General features: G+C 34.9%; 2 protein-coding genes across 2 annotated transcripts; both read right to left on the bottom strand.

The window, feature by feature from the left end:
- Window positions 1–2,285: 2,285 nt before the first annotated feature.
- LOC130636136 (60S ribosomal protein L8-like) lies at window positions 2,286–9,505 on the bottom strand. Its single transcript, XM_057445761.1, has 4 exons — window positions 9,348–9,505; window positions 8,725–9,004; window positions 2,615–2,949; window positions 2,286–2,506 (listed from the first exon to the last, which is right to left on the bottom strand). The coding sequence occupies exons 2-4, from the start codon at window positions 9,002–9,004 to the stop codon at window positions 2,345–2,347; spliced, it is 777 nt and encodes a 258-aa protein (XP_057301744.1). The 5' UTR covers window positions 9,348–9,505; the 3' UTR covers window positions 2,286–2,344.
- An 889-nt stretch (window positions 9,506–10,394) lies between these two features.
- Window positions 10,395–11,688, bottom strand: LOC130636137 (uncharacterized). Its single transcript, XM_057445763.1, has 3 exons — window positions 11,318–11,688; window positions 11,197–11,229; window positions 10,395–11,120 (listed from the first exon to the last, which is right to left on the bottom strand). The coding sequence occupies exons 1-3, from the start codon at window positions 11,673–11,675 to the stop codon at window positions 10,756–10,758; spliced, it is 756 nt and encodes a 251-aa protein (XP_057301746.1). The 5' UTR covers window positions 11,676–11,688; the 3' UTR covers window positions 10,395–10,755.
- Window positions 11,689–20,176: the final 8,488 nt, after the last annotated feature.

Below are 20,176 nucleotides of genomic sequence, written 5' to 3'. Positions count from 1 at the left end.
TGCTGTTCGGCCTGATAATAGGTTTCTATGGGAAGTGTCGATCAGGGAAAATGGAGCGTTAATCATTTTAGAGGTGGTTTTTACTAAGAGGTTAACGCGTCCTAAAACTTTCAAATTTGAAGTGTCACTTCCGTACGTTACGACGCTTGTTTTTGTTTTGAGTAGATTTAATTTTTTTGGAAGGCGTTCGTTTAACTGATTGAAAGTACGCAATGTGAGAATGTTAATGCTAGCTCCTGTATCGACTAGAAAATTTACTTTTACTCCTTCTAATTTAACAACAGTATGGAAATCAGAATTTTGCTTACTATTCTTATAACTGTGGTTACTGTTACTTGTGTTTTCTGTGCTATCGAATGGAGAATTCACAACATCAGACGAATAAGACACAGTACTAATCATAGGATGTTCACAATCATACAAAGTTTGGATAGAAAAAAACATTTCATCATCACTTTCAGCTTCAAGGGTATTTTGCATAGCAGAAAAATCGTTTAACGGCGAATGAGTAACGTTATTCAAGGGCTGTCTTGATTGGTAAAAGGATCCCCTCCCCAGACGTGCTCGGGTGTTTTGATGTCGATATGTTTCGGTTCTACAACATTTTGAAAAGTGACCGTGGTTTCCACATGCGTTACAAATTTGGTTTTCAACAGGGCATCTGTTTTGATGGGGAAATGGTCCATCACAACGATAACATCTAGCATTTTGAAGTCGGCCTCTTTTACTCATTTCTCGTTGGTTTAAAGAATGTGGCTTACCTTGGCGGTCGGTGTAAACCGACCGCAATTCATTGATTCGCTCTGTATCGTTCGCCTGTGCTTTTTGAAGAATTTATGCTTGCTATATGGTGCTTTCTAAAGTCTTTCCTGTCACCAGTATTTCTTCCAAGGTTTTATCAGAATTTCTGAAGCTATATAAACGTAACTTGTTGTTAGTAGTAGAAAGTTCAACCTGTCTTTTGATTTCCAAATTTTTATCGTGAAAGTCACATTTTACTGCTTGTTCTTTTAATCGTATAAAATACTGATGTATCGTTTCATCTTCTTGTTGTATCACATTGCGAAATAAATATGTTTCGTAACTCTTATTTACTTGTGGTTCGAAGTGTTTTTCTAACGCCGCGATGACATTCGGATATGTTATATCTTCTTCACGTTCAGGCTTAACATTTTCATATATTTCATACGTGCTATCTCCAACTCAACAACATAGCTAGTTTTTGAGACTCATCTGTGACACCAATAGCGTGACACAAAAGTTCAAATCTTTGTTTATACTTCTTCCAGCGCGAACTGAGTGTAGACACATCTTCTGTGGAAAACTCTGGAAAGGTTGGCAGATTAAGATTTCGAACAGCCATCGCAAGTGCATAAAAATTTAAAATTACTGCACAGATAAGAATTAAATCTTGTCGAATTTAATCTTCGTCTGTTATTCCCTTCTTCTCGTCGCCAGTTTAATATCGGGAAAGTAGGTTAAATAAGAACGTGTTTGCAATATATCTCTGTTTATCTCTTTCTCTCTATTCCCTATCATAACTCTCGTGTCATCAAAATCGTCCCTCTTCTGCCCAAGTCCTCTCCATCGTCGATGTCTTTACGACATAACAACATTCTGCAGACTCTTTTTCTCGCACGGTCCCGGGAGATGTCGGATTGGTGTATTAAAAGATTGGAAAACATCCAATAGCAGCAAGTCAGCAATATTTTCAGGAAAACTGGCGGAAAATAACCAACGACCCAGAAATGTTAGAATGGGTTTCGGGATTAAAAATTCCTTTTCTAAAAGCACCATTCCAAAAAGTACAACCCCATCAGGCTCGTATAAATTCATATTAAACAAATTTGATATCACAGGAAGTGGAAGCTATGCTGAAAGGGGGTGCCATTCAACCTGTCCGCAGCAAAAAAGGAGAATTTTTAAGCAATGTTTCTAGTGCCCAAAAAGGATCGGGGGACGGGTACAGGCCAGTCATAAACTTAAAGCATCTAAATCGTTTATACCTTACAAACACTTCAAAATGGAAGGTTTGCATCTTCTGAGAAAGAGATGTTGCAACAGAACGCAAAATAAATATAAAGGATGCATATTTCAATATACCTTTGCATCATGCTTCCAGGAAATACGTGCGCTTTATTTGACAAGAAATTCTTTACGAACTTTTGTGCCTGTGCTGTGGCCTAGGTCCAGCACCTCGACAACTTTTTTCGCCTTGGCTACTACTAGTAGAATGAGGTGGTGATCATAAATTGGGAGAGGAGGTTAACTTTAATAAATACACATTTTTAACTTTGGATTTATTTTATTCGTCATCAAATAACGGACTTTATCGACACGTCGGCTAATCTTTTTCAGTATCTCTGACTTTAGCAGTACCTCGAATCCTACCGGTACGCCGAGCAGCGATGAGACCAACTTTACGACCAGCTGAGGTATCACGTCTAACTGTTGAAGGGAAACCAATATGTTGATGATTACCACCACCATGAGGATGCTCAACAGGCTGAAAAATTTATAAAAAATAATTTATAAAATAAATTTATGTTGAATTTAGTTTCTTTATTTTTGAAAGTATAAAACACTTTATCAGACTGTGCGGAGGACGACTTACGTTCATAGCAACACCACGAACTTTAGGCCAGCAATTGCGCTTAACTTTGTATTTGTGATATGCACGACCTGCTTTTAATAATGGTTTGTCAATACGTCCACCGCCAGCAACAATGCCAACACTGGCTCGGTTAAAAGAAGGAACTGCTTTTTTTATGCCAGATGGAAGCTTTATCCTTGTAACTCTAGTGTCTCTGTTATGTGAAACAACAGTTGCATAATCGCCAGATGCACGGGCTAATTTACCACGATCACCAGATTTTTCCTCGATATTACATATGATAGTTCCTTCAGGCATAGCACCAACTGGTAAGATATTCCCAATTTGTAAAGTAGCTGATTAAAAAAAATGGAACAATATGTAAACTGTGGTGTAAACGATAAAACATTTCAGGCAATTTTTTAAAATAGGACAATAGTCTCATAACATCTCAACCTTAAATATTGGCTATTTTTCCTAACTACTCCCTAGATCTCTTTGAAATGATGACGAATAGAAAAATAAACAATGTCTGTTACGATGTAGTAAAAATTTGAAATACACACAATATCATGGAGAATTATGTGGTTAAATTTTGACATGTCTTATAACCATAATAAAATTGAGGAAAACCACTTTTAAGCCATTTTTTATATGTGAAATACCAGAAACGACAAATAGAATGTTCAAATTCGTTTGAAAACTGAAGTAAATAGACTTTACGCAGTGGTATTTTGGGTAAATTGTAGACGTTTGAAACACCAAAAAAAAAAAAAAAAAAAAAAAAAATAATTCAATCCATTGGAAAAGTTCGTTTGAACCGATTTGACTCATTTTGCCCACAAATCCACTTCGTCAAATTTGAGAGTCAATTATTCTATCTTTGTGTAAAAAATCAGAATAAACTAATGATTGAATCGTTTGCTCACTTTGCGCATAAATCTGCCATTTCTGAGCGATAAGATTTTTTTTCAGAAAACTGACTTGTCACATTTTAGGGTGTTCCTTATTTTCGTGCAAAACATCAGAAAAAACTAATGATGCAATCGCGAGAAATGTCATAAAAACCATATCCTTTGGACTGTTTCAGCTAAATTTGCACAAAAATCTGTTATTCTTGAACCAATAAGATTTTTTCTAAAAAAAACAGACTTTCGAAGGTATATTGTTACAGTTATCTGTACTAGGTGCCACTAAAATAAAAAAGAACAAGAAAACGCTGGTGGTTTTACATGCGCTGAGCATAAACTGGATGATTGAAAAAAGTAAATACAAGATGAAAGGTTGATGATCAAAATATATACTTGCACTTTTGAGACTTTTTAAATAAATAAAGCGATAAATGCTATGATTATGAAACTAGACACAATAGCTAACCAAAATGTACAAAGATATTTGATGTTTTCCTAATGTCTCGCCTGTTTTTAGCAATAGAAAAAGGTACATGCCGATATTTAAAGCATTTACCAACTACATCTGAGAGAAGTCACCAAGCATTATATCTATTTTATTATGAAATAAGCTTCACAAAACTAACTTATAGTAGGCACTTCAAGTCGCGACAATTCCCATTGATAAAAAATTGCGCAATTTCACGGGAAATATTCTAATTTATTTTTGGTACCAATTCTTAAATAAACATCTAGGTACTTTCTGTACCCATCGAAGTATAAACCTGGGCAGAGATTGAAACTAGGCACATACAGAGTTTTAAAACAACCTGAGCCAATGTTGGAGAACCAGATATGTTGTTGTAGGGCTGAAGAGAAGAGGAAAAAAACTGATATTCGTAGGTAAAACAAAAGTTAAGGAGTTGGCTCCCCGTTCATATGTATTCTTAACTATCTATTTACCAAGTATTCGTATTTTGTGTGCTCTGGATGTTTCTTAGTGCAGCAGTTCGTGTTTATAAAAACTATGTATTTACTTTCTCCTAAATTGCATATTTAAAGGCCAACCGCCTTTTTAGGTTTGTTGCTTTAGGATGTATATTACCTTAGCTAGTTTGTTTTGGCATAAGAAACATGCGAAGACCAAGTTCCAACAAAGTTCACATGGTACGAAAACAGGCCTATCAATAAGAAAATAACACCAGAGCAATAAATCGCTCCCCCAAGGTTACAATAATTTATACTTGGCGAGCAATCTGAATAAATAGAATAAGATTGTAAACGCATATTTTATCACAAAGTCTTTTTATCTATTTTTTTTAATTTTTTTTTTATATATTTTGGTTCTTTTTTACTTTAATTATAAGAAAGAGAACATTGATTTCCATGTGAGATGAATTGATATTGCTCAGCCAGAAAAACTTTTTTTGGAATTGGGGGAGCAATTAATGGCTCAGCTAGTTTCTCATTTCTTAGAATTGGGAGAGCCTTTGCGTGAGCAAGAGCAATTGCTCTCCCCTTATTGATAGGCCTGCGAAAAATTGTGAGTAAGTCATTAATTAAACTTTGTAACTACATGTGGGACAAACAATATTTAATGTAAAATACATTACGGAAAGTTGAAGCGTGGCTAATAACGATATTCAACATTTCAATGCTAAGGATGGATCATAAAATCCCTTACTAAAATAATATTTCGTTACTATCAAAGATTATTTTTATTTTTTACTTATTTTGTTTAAGTTATTTTTTAACTTTATTTCTCCGAAAAACAATTATAAATATATAAACCAGCATCAGGTATTGTTGCAAAGATGGTAAAAGCATCTGGAAATATTGGAGTTGAGCTTATTACAACTCTTGCTAATCAGATTATAAAGGATGGTGCTACTCCGAGTGAGTGGCAGTTGAGTGTAATAGTGAATTGTTTCAAGGGCAAGGGTGATGCATTAGAAAGAGGTAACTATAGAGGTTTGAAGTAGGTTGATCAAGTAATGAAAGTTATTGAAAGAGTGATTGATATGTTGCTTAGAGAAAGAATTGATATAGATAAGATGCAGTTTGGTTTTGTTCCAGGGTGTGGCACTACAGATGCAATATTTTTACTCAGAAGGCTTCAGGAAAAGTATTTAGGAAAGAGAAAGAATCTCTATTTTGCCTTTGTAGATTTAGAGAAAGCTTTTGATAGAGTGCCACATAAAGTTATTTGGTGGGCTATGAGAAAATTAGGTGTGGATGAGTGGCTAGTTACAATGGTACAGTCTATGTACAGCAATGCTAGAAGTCGTGTCAGGGTAAACGATTCACTTCGTGATGAATTTAGTGTAAATGTTGGTGTACAAGAAGGTTCTGTACTTATAGTCCTTTGCTGTTTGTTCTAGTCTTAGAAGCGCTGTCGATGAAGTTCAGAACAGGTTGTCCATCAGAGTTATTGTATGCAGATGATTTGGTTCTTATAGCAGAGTCGATGGAACAATTAGTTGAAAAGTTTGAGAAGTGGAAGAAAAGACTAGAAGAGAAAGGGCTAAGGGTGAACACAGCAAAGTCTAAAGTCATGATTAGTAGCATTGCAGCCAGTGTGATCTTGTAGTTGGAAAGTGGCCTTGTGGAGTTTGCAGGAAAGGGGTTGGTAGTAACTCAATTTTTTGTCAGAGTTGGAAGCATTGGGTACATAAGAAGTACAGTAGTATTGGTGGAAGGTTAAGAGCTGACATTCAGTTTGTATGCAAGCGTTGCAAAGGTGAGATTATAGAGAATGAAGTATTTCCAGCTTTAATTATGTACAACAGTGGCTCGTTAGAGATAGTTGAGAACTTCTGTTACTTAGGTGATATGTTGGGCAGTGAAGGGGGTGTTGGAAGAAGTGTTACTTGCAGGATAGGTTCTGCTTGGAAAAAGTTCAGAGAGTTACTTCCTTTGTTGACTAGCAGAGTCTTGTCAATTGAGGCAGGTTGTATGAGGCCTGTGTAAGTGTTATGTTGTACGGTAAGGAGACATGGGCAGTGAAGCAGGAAGATCTTCACCGTTTAGAAAGGAATGATATGAGAATGGTTAGGTGTATGTGTAACGCTAAGTATCCGTAGAATTAAAGATGTTATTCAGATAAGAAGATTGAAATGGCTGGGGCACTTGGAAAGAATGGAGGATAATTGGGTAAGAAAGTGTAGAGACTTGATAGTTCCTGGGGCAAAGCCCAGAGGCAGACCGAGAAAGACTTGGCAGGAGGTTATAAGGACAGACTTGATACAGAGGAAGTTGAGTTTGGAATTAACACAGTCTAGATCAGATTGGAAGAGGGTCATTAATATACCCCGTCCAACCCATGCTAGCATGGAAAACGGACGTTAAGCCGAGAATGATGATGATGATGTAATAAACAAAAGATTATTGAAGAAAAAATAGCTATTATAACTGCGCGTAACTATTGTCAAATAGTGTTAACATAACTATTCCCAATAGCATATTGCATATGTTATCAACTCTATCAATGTGACACGAAGAACCATTGTTTAATATATTTATTAAACAACAGTTTTGCATAGAAACTAAATAAACTAGCGAGAAGGCATTGTTGGTTGCGCGGGTTAAATAAAGCTTTTAAGCGATAGAAATTATTATATTTTAACAAAGATTGAAACTTTAATTTTGATAGAAAAGCTTTTTTAGATCACATTTTAGAAGTTTAAAAACGAAAAACGGTGATAGAAATGTTTTTTCAGATCGCATTTTAAAAGTTTAAAATCAAAAAACGGCGATAGAAATGTTTTTTTTAGATCGCATTTTAAAAGTTTAAAAACGAAAAACGGTAATAGAAATGTTTTTTTAGATCGCATTTTGAAAGTTTAAAAACGAAAAACCGCTATAGAAAAGCTTTTTTAGATTGCATTCTAAAAGTTTAAAAACGAAAAACGGCGATAGAAATGTTGTTTTAGATCGCATTTAAAAAGTTTAAAAACAAAAAACGGTGATAGAAATGTTTTTTTAGATCGCTAAAAGTTTAAAAACGAAAAACCGCTATAGAAAAGCTTTTTTAGATCGCATTTTTTGCGCGAAAACTAAATAGACAGCCAGATTCATTGTTTAAATCTTTTAAGAGATAGAGCTGTTGCGCGCTAGAAAAAACAAAGACAATGTTTTTAACAATAAAATGTAGCATGATACTATAAAATGTCAAAAGTTATATTTTTAGATTTTTTCTTTCTTCAGTATTAAAATCTAATTTGTTTTCGAAATCTTATCGCAAAGGGAAAAGTCCCGAACATAGGGTTTTTCCGTTTGCGTTGCTAAACGTTGCTTTTCATAAAAAGAACTTTTAAAAGTTTTGCATGTTAAAAAGTATGTTTCGACCATAAAGAAATATTACTAAAAGTTTTAAAAGTAGCATTAGTTTCCTTTAAAATATTTAGATCATTGGATTTGTTGTTTTTTAAAAGAGCTTGTGTTTTTTAAATAAATCAAGATTAAAATCGCGTTACTATAATTAGTTTCGTTGTTAAAAAATTTAAAAATTCAATGGCCTTCGCGTTTAATTTATTCTAGGGCAGAGTATTGTTTTTAAACAATGTTTTTTGCTATGCTTTTGTTTTTAACACGAAGCAATTATTTTGACGCAATTTGAAAGGAACTCGCTATCCTAGTTTTTTTTAATGAAAGCAATTATTTTTGCAAGTTGAGCGTACGCGTACGCTTACATCTGGACTGTACTGTAGATCCTCGCTAGAGACTTTTGTTAAACTCCCGTAATAAGGAAGAGGGTGACGACTTTTCAAATGAAATTGACGGTTGGCCGCCGAAACCACCCGCACTTTCCCGAACACGCCTGGAACATTCTCGAAATGCAACACCTTGTAACATAAACATGGCGGACGACAGTTGTAAGAACGCGCTTGAAGAGAAAGGAGGTGATAAAGTTTATATAAAAGTTATTTATCAAGTAAATCTTATCAAAAGCCATAAAAACAGTTCTTTTAAAAACTTAGCTACCATATAGTTAGTTCATTTTAATTTTTATACTTTTTTAAATAATTCTTTGAGTCATTTATGGTAAATCTTTTTTTTTTCGGGCATTGTTTGCCCGAAAAAAACCGCATAGTCCCGACTATGCAGTATTTTTCGGGCAAATACCTGAATTTCTTTTAAAACGCAGAACTCGCCCAAAATGTCCGCACTTTTTACGGCGTATGCGGCTTATCGGCACCCTCGTTAATAAGGATGGCACACACTAGCTATAATTATAGTTACCTTTTTTTCCACAATATACAAATTGTCCGGTATGCATTCCCTCTGTTGCAATAAATAACTCTTTGTTTAATTTAAATTTATATGGGTCCCGAAACACGACAACTGCCAATGGAGCACCCCTTCCTGGATCATGAATTATGTCTTTTATAACACCTTTAATGTAACCATTTCTTTCCGCATAGTCAAGAGCTCGTAATTTTGCAGCTCCTTTTCTCTTCTTTGTATGAGATTTGAAAATGCTACCGGCACCCTTACGTTGTCCTCTGATGACTCGCCCCATCTAAAAGAGACATGAAGTACCTAAAGTACAATAGCTGTTTATTGCTACACAATCATGTTTTTACATTTTTTTCTTTTTATCTGTGACTAAAAAATTCTCTTTTATTTATTGCCCTCAAAGACTTCAGATCTTCTTATGATTCGAAAAGAAAAGAAACCTCAGCGGACTCTTACGTATATGAGCAGCCAACAAACATGCATGAAATACTTATAAAAGAATATTTATCAAAAATGGAGCTATAGAGTAGCTAAGGTAAGTTTTTCTTTAATCTTTTACTGACATAACGTAACTAAATAATTGTATTCTCAAAGATAATTCCAGATAAGCAAAACACTGCACTGACCCTATCTTCTTCTTTCGCAAGGGGTAGAAAAGAACTGCGAGATAGCCATTATGAAAAAGTCACTGGACAGATTATTAGGCACCAACCTCCCCAGAAGCGGTTTCTGTTGGGGTACTGAGCAGATTGTTATTTTTTTCCGCAACTATAATGGCAGTTTTTCGGCACTAAGCTGGGCTAATATACAAGCTTGGGGAAAAAAGCTACCACGTTATTGTTGCTGCACCTTGGATACTTTTACCTTACATGAGCCATGTGAGGTTGAAAAAATATGCTTTCTGAGAGTGTCAATGAGAGAATTTCATTTATCGTAATTCCTCTTTGTACCCCCCTCCTTTTATTTAGTCTCCCTTCTAATAAGCCACCCCTCCAGCAACTTGAAAAGTTATTTAGCCACCTCCCTTTATTTTGACCGCCTCCCCCCTAAAAAAAAATAATAAAATAAAAGAGTAAAAGTTGTCAAAAAGAAAGTCGATATTATTCGTTGATTTAACGTCATATACAACGATAGCCATATGCTGCAGCTTTAATTTTGTCTCCCCAAGTTTTGTTAGCAAAATATCTATGGTACTTTATTTTACAACGGGCTGTGTATGTTCCAGTCAACAAGTCCATCTTCCAATTTTCTGTGACTCGTTGAAATGTTGGATAAGAAGACGCAGAACTTCTTCTGTTACACAAAGATGATGATGAAACAGATGAAGTTAACATTATGTATTAATTTGAAAAATAGATTTTGCGTTTAAAATTCCATTATTTATTTAGCCCCCTTCTATTATGCCCCCCTGTCTAAACCTCCAGAATTTAATAAGCCCCCCGGGGGCTAAAAAGAGGAATTACGGTATATTGTTTTAATAGTCAACATTTTTACACCTACATTGAGGTAAGTTCAGTTTTTATAAAGGACGTGGATATTCTGCCGGTACCGGCAGAATAAGTAGGGGTGTTTATTCTGCCGGCAGTAACCAACTACCGGCAGAATAAAGAGAGATAGTCTGCCGGCAGTAACTACCGGCAGAATAAAGGGGGCTATTAATTCTGCCGGCAGTAATCAACTACCGGCAGAATAAAGAGAGATATTAGTCTGCCGGCAGTAATAACGGAAATCACGATAAATACACCAAAAAGGTATTATTTTGCAAAAAGTAAATATAGTACATAATCGTGGCAAAAATACAAAAAAACTCAAAGCAAACAAAACTCCGGTTTTATTCCACGACATGACGGAGACAAAAAAAACGTGTAAAGTGTACCAAACACTACTAAAAACTGTACTATTAAAATTGCAGTATATAAAGATAAAGATCTCCATATACCAAACTTTCTGAATTTTTACAAAATGAAAGTTCTTGAACCAACACAAGTAAGTTAATTAGAACAAAAATAAAAATACATCAGTCGTGTTACCGGTTCATGACTTATACGCATTGACGAGTCGCATAACAATATGTTCTAATCTAGCACAGGTAGTTTTACCAATGTCAAAGCTCTCCTTATAACCGTGATGGACAAAATGTAAAATTTTTTCCTTTGGTTCAGTTTCATCATTGGCATATAACTTATACTCCTTTTCGAATTTCGGAAATGTGTTGAATAATTCTTCCAGCGCGTGGGCGTACTTTTTCCCTTCGTACTTACAAATCGCAAGTAATTTATTGTTATCAGGATCACTTGACTCTTGCACAATATCCATCAAACTTCCGTCATGTGCCATTTTTCTTAACAGCAGCCGCCAATGACAAAACCACCTTTCTAGTTCTTTTTTTTCACGTTGTTCTAAGAAGCAGAAGTGACTAATAATAAAAAATTAAAGCGAGTTAAGTGGCAAAAAAATATGATGCCGGCTATATACCTTCTTCAATTGCTTTTTCCATCTCCTCTTTTCCTAATGGAATATGGTAACATTATTTTGAGAATGTAATGACAAAATAATTATAGATTTCTGTATTATAAACTTTTGTAAAAAAACTTACGTTTTTTCAAAAATTTCTCACAACTAAAGCAAATATTTCCATCTGTGCTATTAAAACAAATGTCGTGGTATCTGACTAAGCACCTTGTACAAGAGCGTGGTTCGACCAACTCTGCTTTACAATTTCCACACAAACTTTCTTTCCGTGATTCAACTGCATCTTTTATGTATTTGCACAGCTTACCATAAGTTTCTTTTAGGCAAAATCTCCTAATTAGTTTTATATCGAATGATTCGTCACTTATGCAATTTGGAAGATCCTGTTCGACCATCCTTCGAAACGCATCTTCGTCTACACTTTCGTTTTCATTTATACAGTCGATAGCAAATTCGGGGCAAAACAAAACAGACAAAATCATTTTAGCCTTTCCTTCTTCGTTCATCTTGTTAAAGTCATAAGTTTGCAAATCACCTAAAATATAAAGCAGATGGAAATTTTTTGTGACATTCAAGTATAAAAAGAAAGAAACTGTTAATAAACGCAATAGATTAGACTAGTCGATGGCCCGTGGAAGAATCCACGGGTCCGCCCATCCTTTTTATACCACTTAAGCGCGTCTCGCTACTTACGGTACGGTACCATTTTGCGTGACAGACAGACGCACACGGGTATTATAATATAGATATTTACTTGAATTATGGTGTTCCTCAGATAGTGTGCCTGTATCTATTATCGAAGAAGCGCAAGATTTTTCTGAAACGCCAGCATCCTAAAAGATTTTGGTAGGTATTAAGAAGTTAGTTGCTTCAAAATTCATGAAAGGTAATAATTAAAAATAAAGAAACGACAAGGTGACATTTATGACATATGACTCACAGGAATAGTTGTCAGATAATTGATTTTCTTAATCTGCATGCCACCAATTCGATTGCTGTTTAGTTTCGACAAAATCCAAGATATGTAATTGTGTGTGTACGTCATACTGCAAGTCAAAAGGTGATAAAACCATTTGCGTATTTGTATCATGTCACCAGGATAAAAATCGAATTCGGCGTCCTTGACTATGTATAAGAAGTACATTACCGCAAATATGCCACAATCCACTCCGTTTCTCTGCCTTGGTAACTTTCGCGAAAAAGAAAACTCAAATCTCTCTGATGTGATTATGCACCAGTCTGGTATGGATTCCGGTATTGGCGTTTCCAAATTGTTATTGAGAATATTATACCAAATGATGTGGTTTATAACATTGATATCTTGCTTGAATTTCGTGTCTGGAACATAACCATACATAGGGTCCAGATAAAGAATATTCTTTTGCACACAATCAATCAAAACCAAGGACCAGTGGTTGGAGTAAAAAGAAGCAGACACGATTAAATCGATATCTTCACAGTCACCAGGCAAAACTGCCTCAAGTGTTGAATCTCTTTTAACGCGTTCGAAAAAGGAAGAAGGCAAAATGAAAATATTTTTCTCTTGAAATACTGTTGATGATATCAGGATAAATAAGCCATCAATAACTTCCCCTAACACCATAGTTCGTGGACTAAGTGACTGTAAGTCGTCAAAGTACAACTTAAATGGAGAGCTAGACGGGGTTAAAACCGTTTTTGACGACATTTGTTGTGTACAAACTGTTTCAAAAGCCATGGACCAAACATTGCGATTCGCCTCAATAGAAATTGGAAGAGGTTTTGGTACATTGATATTGTTTCGAACAGGTACTAAGGAAAATATAAATACGAGAAGATTGGAATAAACATATTCTAATTCATATATAGTTAAATATTTTTAATGTCAAAACGTATTTGTAGAATTGACAAAAAAATTACCTGAATTCCCACATTTCCTAGTCAAACACGTCTTGCACACCCAGTTAACCATTTTTGGTTTTTGTTTTAAACCAATGCATGTCAGGTGGTACCAATTTAAACACACTTCGCACCCTATCACGTGACCGTCTGCTTCATTTTTGCATCGTGGGCATGTCCAGGTTCCCTTTTTGTCTTTGACAATCAAAAGTCTCTGTAGTTTGGCAAATGCGGTTGAAGTAAAGTACTTGTAAATCAATTGCGTATCCACATTTTCATCTAGAAGTGCCATAGAGAGTGAACATGCTTTCGGAAGATCATTTTCACAAACTGTAGTGCCGTTTTTGACAATTTCTTCACCTTTTTGTTCTCCGAAGATCCATGACATCATGCGACATTGCTGCTCCCGAACAGGTAGTAATTTGAAAGGAGTTGGACGTTTGTCAAGTGCCTTTTTCCTGCGTTTGTATGGTAAACCAATTACGTTAAAATCCACTCCCTTTGGGCGACCTCTTCTCTTAATTTTAACCGGTAGTTTGAGATCAAGATTCGACTCTAAATTTAAATTATTTAAAAAAAATCTACGTCCCACAGGCAGATGAATTCATTTAACACAAAAATAAATATAAAAATCCGAGAGGTATCAGGAAAGAACATCTGACATACTTTCTAATACACCAACGTCTTTTGATGCCATGTCATCCGCCTCCGCTAATTCCACTGTTTCAACTTCACTTGGAGGTTCATCACTTTCTTTTTGTTTTTCCGTTTGTTCATAATCTTGACCACATGTAGATGCCGCTGTTTCATTTTGATTAGAATAGTCATTGGAATATGCAACTTCAACGCCATCTTAAAGAATAAAAGGAAATTATTAATCCGTGCATTTTTCCAGCCTATGCAGTTTATCCTTTTGCGCCATATTTTAGAAAAATAAATATTAAAAATAATAAGAACCTCTTGTTCCCAGCAATTGTACATCAACGTCATTGTCCCAATACCATACAAGTTTCTTTAGAACATCCATCTTTCCCAAAAACCGTTTCGTACCTTCACTCGACACAATTGTCTTTATTTCTTCGCAGACCCGATGCACATTGCGGTAACGCTCGTTAAGATTCAATACCTTCTTTTCGCCTTTTCTTAAGGATACATGAACTGGTGTGACTGGAGATGGGTGCTCTGATATAAACATCCGATGTGTTTTTCTATGAAAATCATTAGTCCACCGGTCAGCGCATAAACTTTCGTCAAAAAGAGGTAAACCTTCAAGTTCTCGTACAACAAATATGTGCCGACAGGGTAACAGCATCGAGGTTGTAAATCTGCATGTGCACGAATTTGTGTTGACATTTAAATGCATTTCACCACGAACTTTGAAAACTGTCCCCTCTTTATGAACATTTCCGACATTTTTCATTTCTTTTAATTGGTTCAGCACAAAATTTAAGGCGTAACTTGTTAACAAATTTGAATATTGGTATTGAGGGGTTGAAATATTAAATGGTATTACTTTGCGCTTGAGTAATGTTGATGCAGCTTTGTGATCTCGTTCGTTCCTTAAGGAGTACAAAACCGTGAAAAAACCGTCAATAAAGTCTTCTAACGGACTGTACAACTTAATGACAGATTTGAGTTTGCCATTTAAGCTCTCAAGTCTATTGTTCGTCGTATTTAGGAAGCTATTGACATTAAGGACATCACCTAAAACCCACTCATTCTTTATATCGTGCCAATTCTCTGTAAAGTAGCTTTGAACCATTTCTGGAGAAGCCTTCATAAATAGATCGTATTGTTCACGATATTCACTTTCCGTTTTGCTGTAACACATTTTCTGAAAAAGTTCTTTTAATACCACTTGTTGGCATTCTCGTAAATTAAATGATTGGTTAGAAATTTCACGCTTAAAACTACGTAGTGTGTGAAATAAACAAATCAATAGTTTACAGGTGGGGAAAATTTCTTTAACCACCTTTCTCAATGTCAGATCTTTGTCGGCCATTACGATGCGAGGAATTAACCCATTATTATTTTCTTTAAAAGTGTTTAAAAGCCAAGTAATTGACTCCTCATTTTCAGATACAAGAAGCCCCACAGCAGCAACCTCGGTTCCACCCATGGAATCTTCAACCACCAACAAATAAACAGGAATTTTTAGTTCTGTCAACTTATATGTAGCATCAATGAAAAATATTTCAGCATATGCTGCCGTTACAATTTTCATGAAATCATCTTGAAAGAAAATCCCAATCAAATTTTTTTCTTCATCAGCATGAATGCTAACAGTGCAACCTACAGTAGATTTACAAATTGTTTACAAAGTGAAAATTTTATTGCAATCATGTTTACAGTATCAATTGGTAAGTCAAGAGTTAAACCTCTGTATTTTTAGAAATTCTCTTTCAAAATAGAAGCATGAAGGCTAAAAAAACCCAAAAGAGAAACAAAGAAGACAATAACTGCCCCATAATACAGAGTTGATAAATAAGTAAAACCAACCGTATTAATTTGTTAAAATATCTACAACTGAGTTTAGGTCGTTACGAGTTTTTTCTCTTTTGTTTTCTGCAGCGATGTTGGAAATATCTCGGAGTGTTACAACTTTCCCACATTCTCTCGAGAGTTCCTGCTGCAATAACTTTTTGTTGACATTCATCGAGAGCAGGTACTTAGCCTTTTCCTTGCTTTGGTCTGTGAGACGCCTTTGTTTTGGCAAGTGGTTGAACAACTTCTATGAAAAATATACCATTTAAATGTATTACATTATAACATTAACATTAAAAATCAAATTTATATTAAAAAGATTACTTTTAATTTTATTATGTATATACAGATAATAAATGAAGGCAGCAGGAATTGAACCCGCAACTGCAAGGCAAGAGCCATGCCGTTTTTCCGTTAAACTATACCTTCGAACATAACAATTTTTAAGTTGACTTTGTACATTATTATTACGTCTTAAGTTATATATGACTGAACACTTTATTATTGTTACTATTATATTATTATTATTATATTATTAGGTTTCAATATTTTATTGTATTTATTATATAGTAGTCATTTATATGTAATTGTCAGTGTACAGCAATGTTTAATCTCTGAAATACGCCACAACAGGGTGGCGAAACGTCATAAAGGTAAATGATGTTTATCATAAAAATTGTACCACTGTGTGTAGCTAGCAGTTACCTGGTTGAGTTCATGATTATGTTTATCAACTATATCTTTTACTTCTAAAGTTTGGCCATCTGCAGATGCCCTAATCTTGATACTAAATGGGCAGTTATTCTTCAGTGTTCTGCAATAAAGAAAAAAGAACAGTAGCTAGCTAGGCTAGGTGAACACAGAGGAACAGAGCTTGCTAAACTAATACTATGCAGAAATTATTTTCAATAAAAAGCTAGAAATAAATAACTTATTGATATCTACTTACTGCGAGGAGCGTTTTCCTGAACTTTCTGAGTGAAATTTACGACCACCATGAACACAAGACAGTTTTAGCTCATAATATTTTAACTCAGGATTTAGTGTTTTCTTTACTCTCCCTTGAGAAGCTTTTATTGTCCGAGAATCTCTAATCCATAAATCTACGAAGTGTGATGCTTTAAAACGTTCTAATTTATTACATAAATCCTTATAGCTCGCAAACTTTTCACCAACAGTAAATGCACCATCAACATCATCCGCCATTACGATTATGTCTGAATGATGTTAAGTACGCGATTTGGCGGGAAATTTACTGCCGGCAGAATAATTTTCTTCCTTAACCAGCCGGTACCGTCCGACTAACGCGTGTTACTATTTCCGCCGGTACCGGCAGAATATACACTCCGTTTTAATAAACCCTGTTGTGTTTATTGAGATTTTGTCATTTTGTCATCAGGGCGTATAATCAAAGGATACGTTTATAGACGGGGGCGTTCATTTGAGGCATTTAAAAGTTCTTTTCATTTTTTTTTAAAATTATTAAGTCAAGTTTTTAAGTTATTAAGTCAATTATTTAATATTCAGTTTCCACGAGTCATCGTTTTTTTTCTCCATAGTTCTTTCTTGGTAATGAAACGTGTAAGGAAAAGTATAGTGCGGTATTTAGGCAATGTAATATTTTATTTTAACTAGAATTTTGTTAGATTTTTTTGAGTAAATAAGCTGCGCTACTAAAAGTTACCTAAAATTTTAAAAAACCCGCTTCAAAGAAAAGTGTACATAAATCTGTGCCTACTACGTCTAACCTTGTCCTACTTGGGGTATAATTTTGAAATGCCTAATTTTGAGTATATATCCAGCTCTGTGCTAAAGAGCGAAATACGTTCTCGCGGCGGTAAATACGCACAGAACATTTTGGGATAGAATGAATTTCTGACCTGAGCTATTGGGTCAGTTGGCTTATCAGGGAAAAGCTAAAGCTTGGACAAATATACTCTACAGCTATGCATGTTTTATCCTGGTTCTACACCCAATCTTGATTTGGAACTCAATCCTCCAATCAACATGATGTTATATACAGCTAGCTAGCTAGCTAACACCATCTACAGATTTTTTTGATTGATTTCTGGACAGTGTTTTAAAGCTTAGCTAGCTACCTCTTAGTTTAAAATAACTTAATCCCAAAGCACTCATAAAACATCAGATATTTCTTTTGCCTAGTTTACATTTAGCTAGTCAGCTAGCTAGCTAGCTATTCGGCGATTCCGACTTGACGTCATAACAAATTTTTTGGAGGTAGAAAGTTTCTGTATTTTAGGAGAAGAGAGTCCAGAGCTAGACACATTTTGGAGTTTTAAGAACAATGTTAGGAAGTTTGAGCAAATATAATTTTTTGGAGCAAAATCTAGATATAGCTATGAGCTATCTAGATTTTGCTTGCTTAAAGCATCATTTCCAGACAGATTTTTATTGTTGTTACCTTTTCTTAGCTAATTATTCTTCCATTTCCACATTTTTTAGCATTCTCCCCCCTATGAACTAGGTTTGTTTTCACCCTGTGAAATTTTAAAAATGGCGGATGTAGCACAAATGTGATTCCTCAATTAGGCCACCATAAAAAATATGCTGTGTTCGCGTCCTGAAGAACCCGCAAAAATGAGTCAGTCGGGCGGTCAAGCGTATTTTTTCTCAGGATTTTCAGATCGGAGCAAGCAAATTTGTTCACAGGGCCAAGACAGTATAGCACCACTCAACATCGTTTGTAGACTATTTTTCGCTGCCCTGTCAGTAGCCACAGGAGTGCCCTAAAGGAATTATTTTTTATTTGTCAATTTTCATAAATTAGTTCTGGCGAAAAAAATTTTCTTTTTGAAAAATATCTCGCAAATTTTTTTCCCGCTCTTTTTCCGACTTACCAACTCGGGTTTTTATTTCCAAAATTGAGTCGGTCGGAAGACACGAACACAACATATTTTTGATGATGGCCTTAAGCAAAATGTCAACCATTACTACGGCAACAAAGCTGAACCGAATTGCTGAATTCTTGCGGACGGGTTTGCGTCTTAATAATGGTTAAACCAATCAAAGGCCAGTGATTAAGCAGCTATTATGAAATGGTGTACTAATAATATTTTTGTGGCAAACCTTCATAAATACAAATACGAGGGTGCCGTTCAGACCCATACGAGGGTGCCGTTCAGCCGCATTTGAACAAAATCAAGTATTTGCCCCGCATAGACCCGAACAAAAACACTCAAAGAGTCACCATAAATGATTCGAAAAAATACAGTAAGTCCGAATGTAACCTTTCGCTTAAGCGCTATGCAACACCTTTTCCTACTAGTAGGTTTTTGTTTATCGTAATTTATTGATTTTTGCAAAAGCTATATTGTGAGTTTCATTGTTATAACTTTTTGAAAATAAAATCCCCTTAGGTATTACCGCAAGTAATGAAATTTAATAATTTGTTAACTACACAAAAGATTAAAATAAATTGCGCAAAAGCTATTGTTTTAAGATTTTTTTTTTTCATGTTTTTTTTATATCTTTCAAACTTGGTCCGTTTTAAAAAATATATTTCTTAACATTTTATTCTGCTTTTCTGTTTTTTACAAAACATGGGAAAGAAATCGCGCATAAAACTATTGTTGTTAAAAAAAGGTTTGATGTGCTTGTTTTTTGTTTACAAGACTTTTTTAAAAAATATTATCCTTTTGAACATTTTATTGCGATCTTTTTTTCTTAACTTAACAAAACTTTAGAAATAACTTTAGCAGCATAACTTTAAAATATAAGTCTTTGTGCATGAAAATAATTTACTATTTACTCCAACGCTCTTCCACCTCTTTCTACCACAATTTGTTAATGAAGAGGCTAGGCATGCACCACTTTGCATGCCGAAAAGGGGTCAATAACTGTTCCAACAACGGAGGAGGGTGTTACAACAAGCATATTTTCTGTGTGTTTTTGTTGCAAAAAAAAATTAATTCGGTTATTCGGTTTGACGTCATAACAAGTTTTTTGGAGGTGAAAAGTTTTAAGAACAATGTTAGAAAGTTTGAACAAAGATAATTTTTTGGAGCAAAATCTAGACAGCTAAGCATCCTTTCCAGGCAGATTTTTATTGTGATTACCTTTAATTGGCTAATTATTCTTTTATTTTCACTTTTTTGAGCATTCTTGCCCCTACGAACTAGGTTTATTTTCACCCAGCGAAGTTTTAAAAATGGCGGATGTAGCACAAATGTGATTCGTCAATTAAGCCAAATGTCAATCATCACTACGGCAACAAAGCTGAACCGAATCGCCAAATAATTTGTCTCTGTTAAAAAAAAATGAAAAAATTTGTTCTCTTGTATAGTAAAATAGTAGGTATGCAGCAAGAAGTTTTCTTGTGCTGTTTTGAAATTATGCGGGAAGAATTATTCTTTGCTGGTTCAAAAGTTATACAGAATATGGTGTTTTGAAAGTTATACAGCAGGTTTGGAAATTTATACAGCAAGTTATTCTCCTTTCACTGAAAAATTATTTTAATAAAAAAATGTTAGTGTTGTTTTTATGTTTTTCGCGCAATCTTATAAAAAGTCTTTGTCCCACATGTGCAAATGTTTTTAAGGAATATAGTATAGGCAAAAAATATAATATATCATAACGGAGCAGGGTGTTATGACAAACATAT

This window comes from Hydractinia symbiolongicarpus, chromosome 3 (assembly GCF_029227915.1).
Source record: "Hydractinia symbiolongicarpus strain clone_291-10 chromosome 3, HSymV2.1, whole genome shotgun sequence".
Classification (NCBI taxonomy): Eukaryota; Metazoa; Cnidaria; class Hydrozoa; order Anthoathecata; family Hydractiniidae; genus Hydractinia; species Hydractinia symbiolongicarpus.
This window is presented reverse-complemented; position numbering and strand designations above follow the sequence as displayed.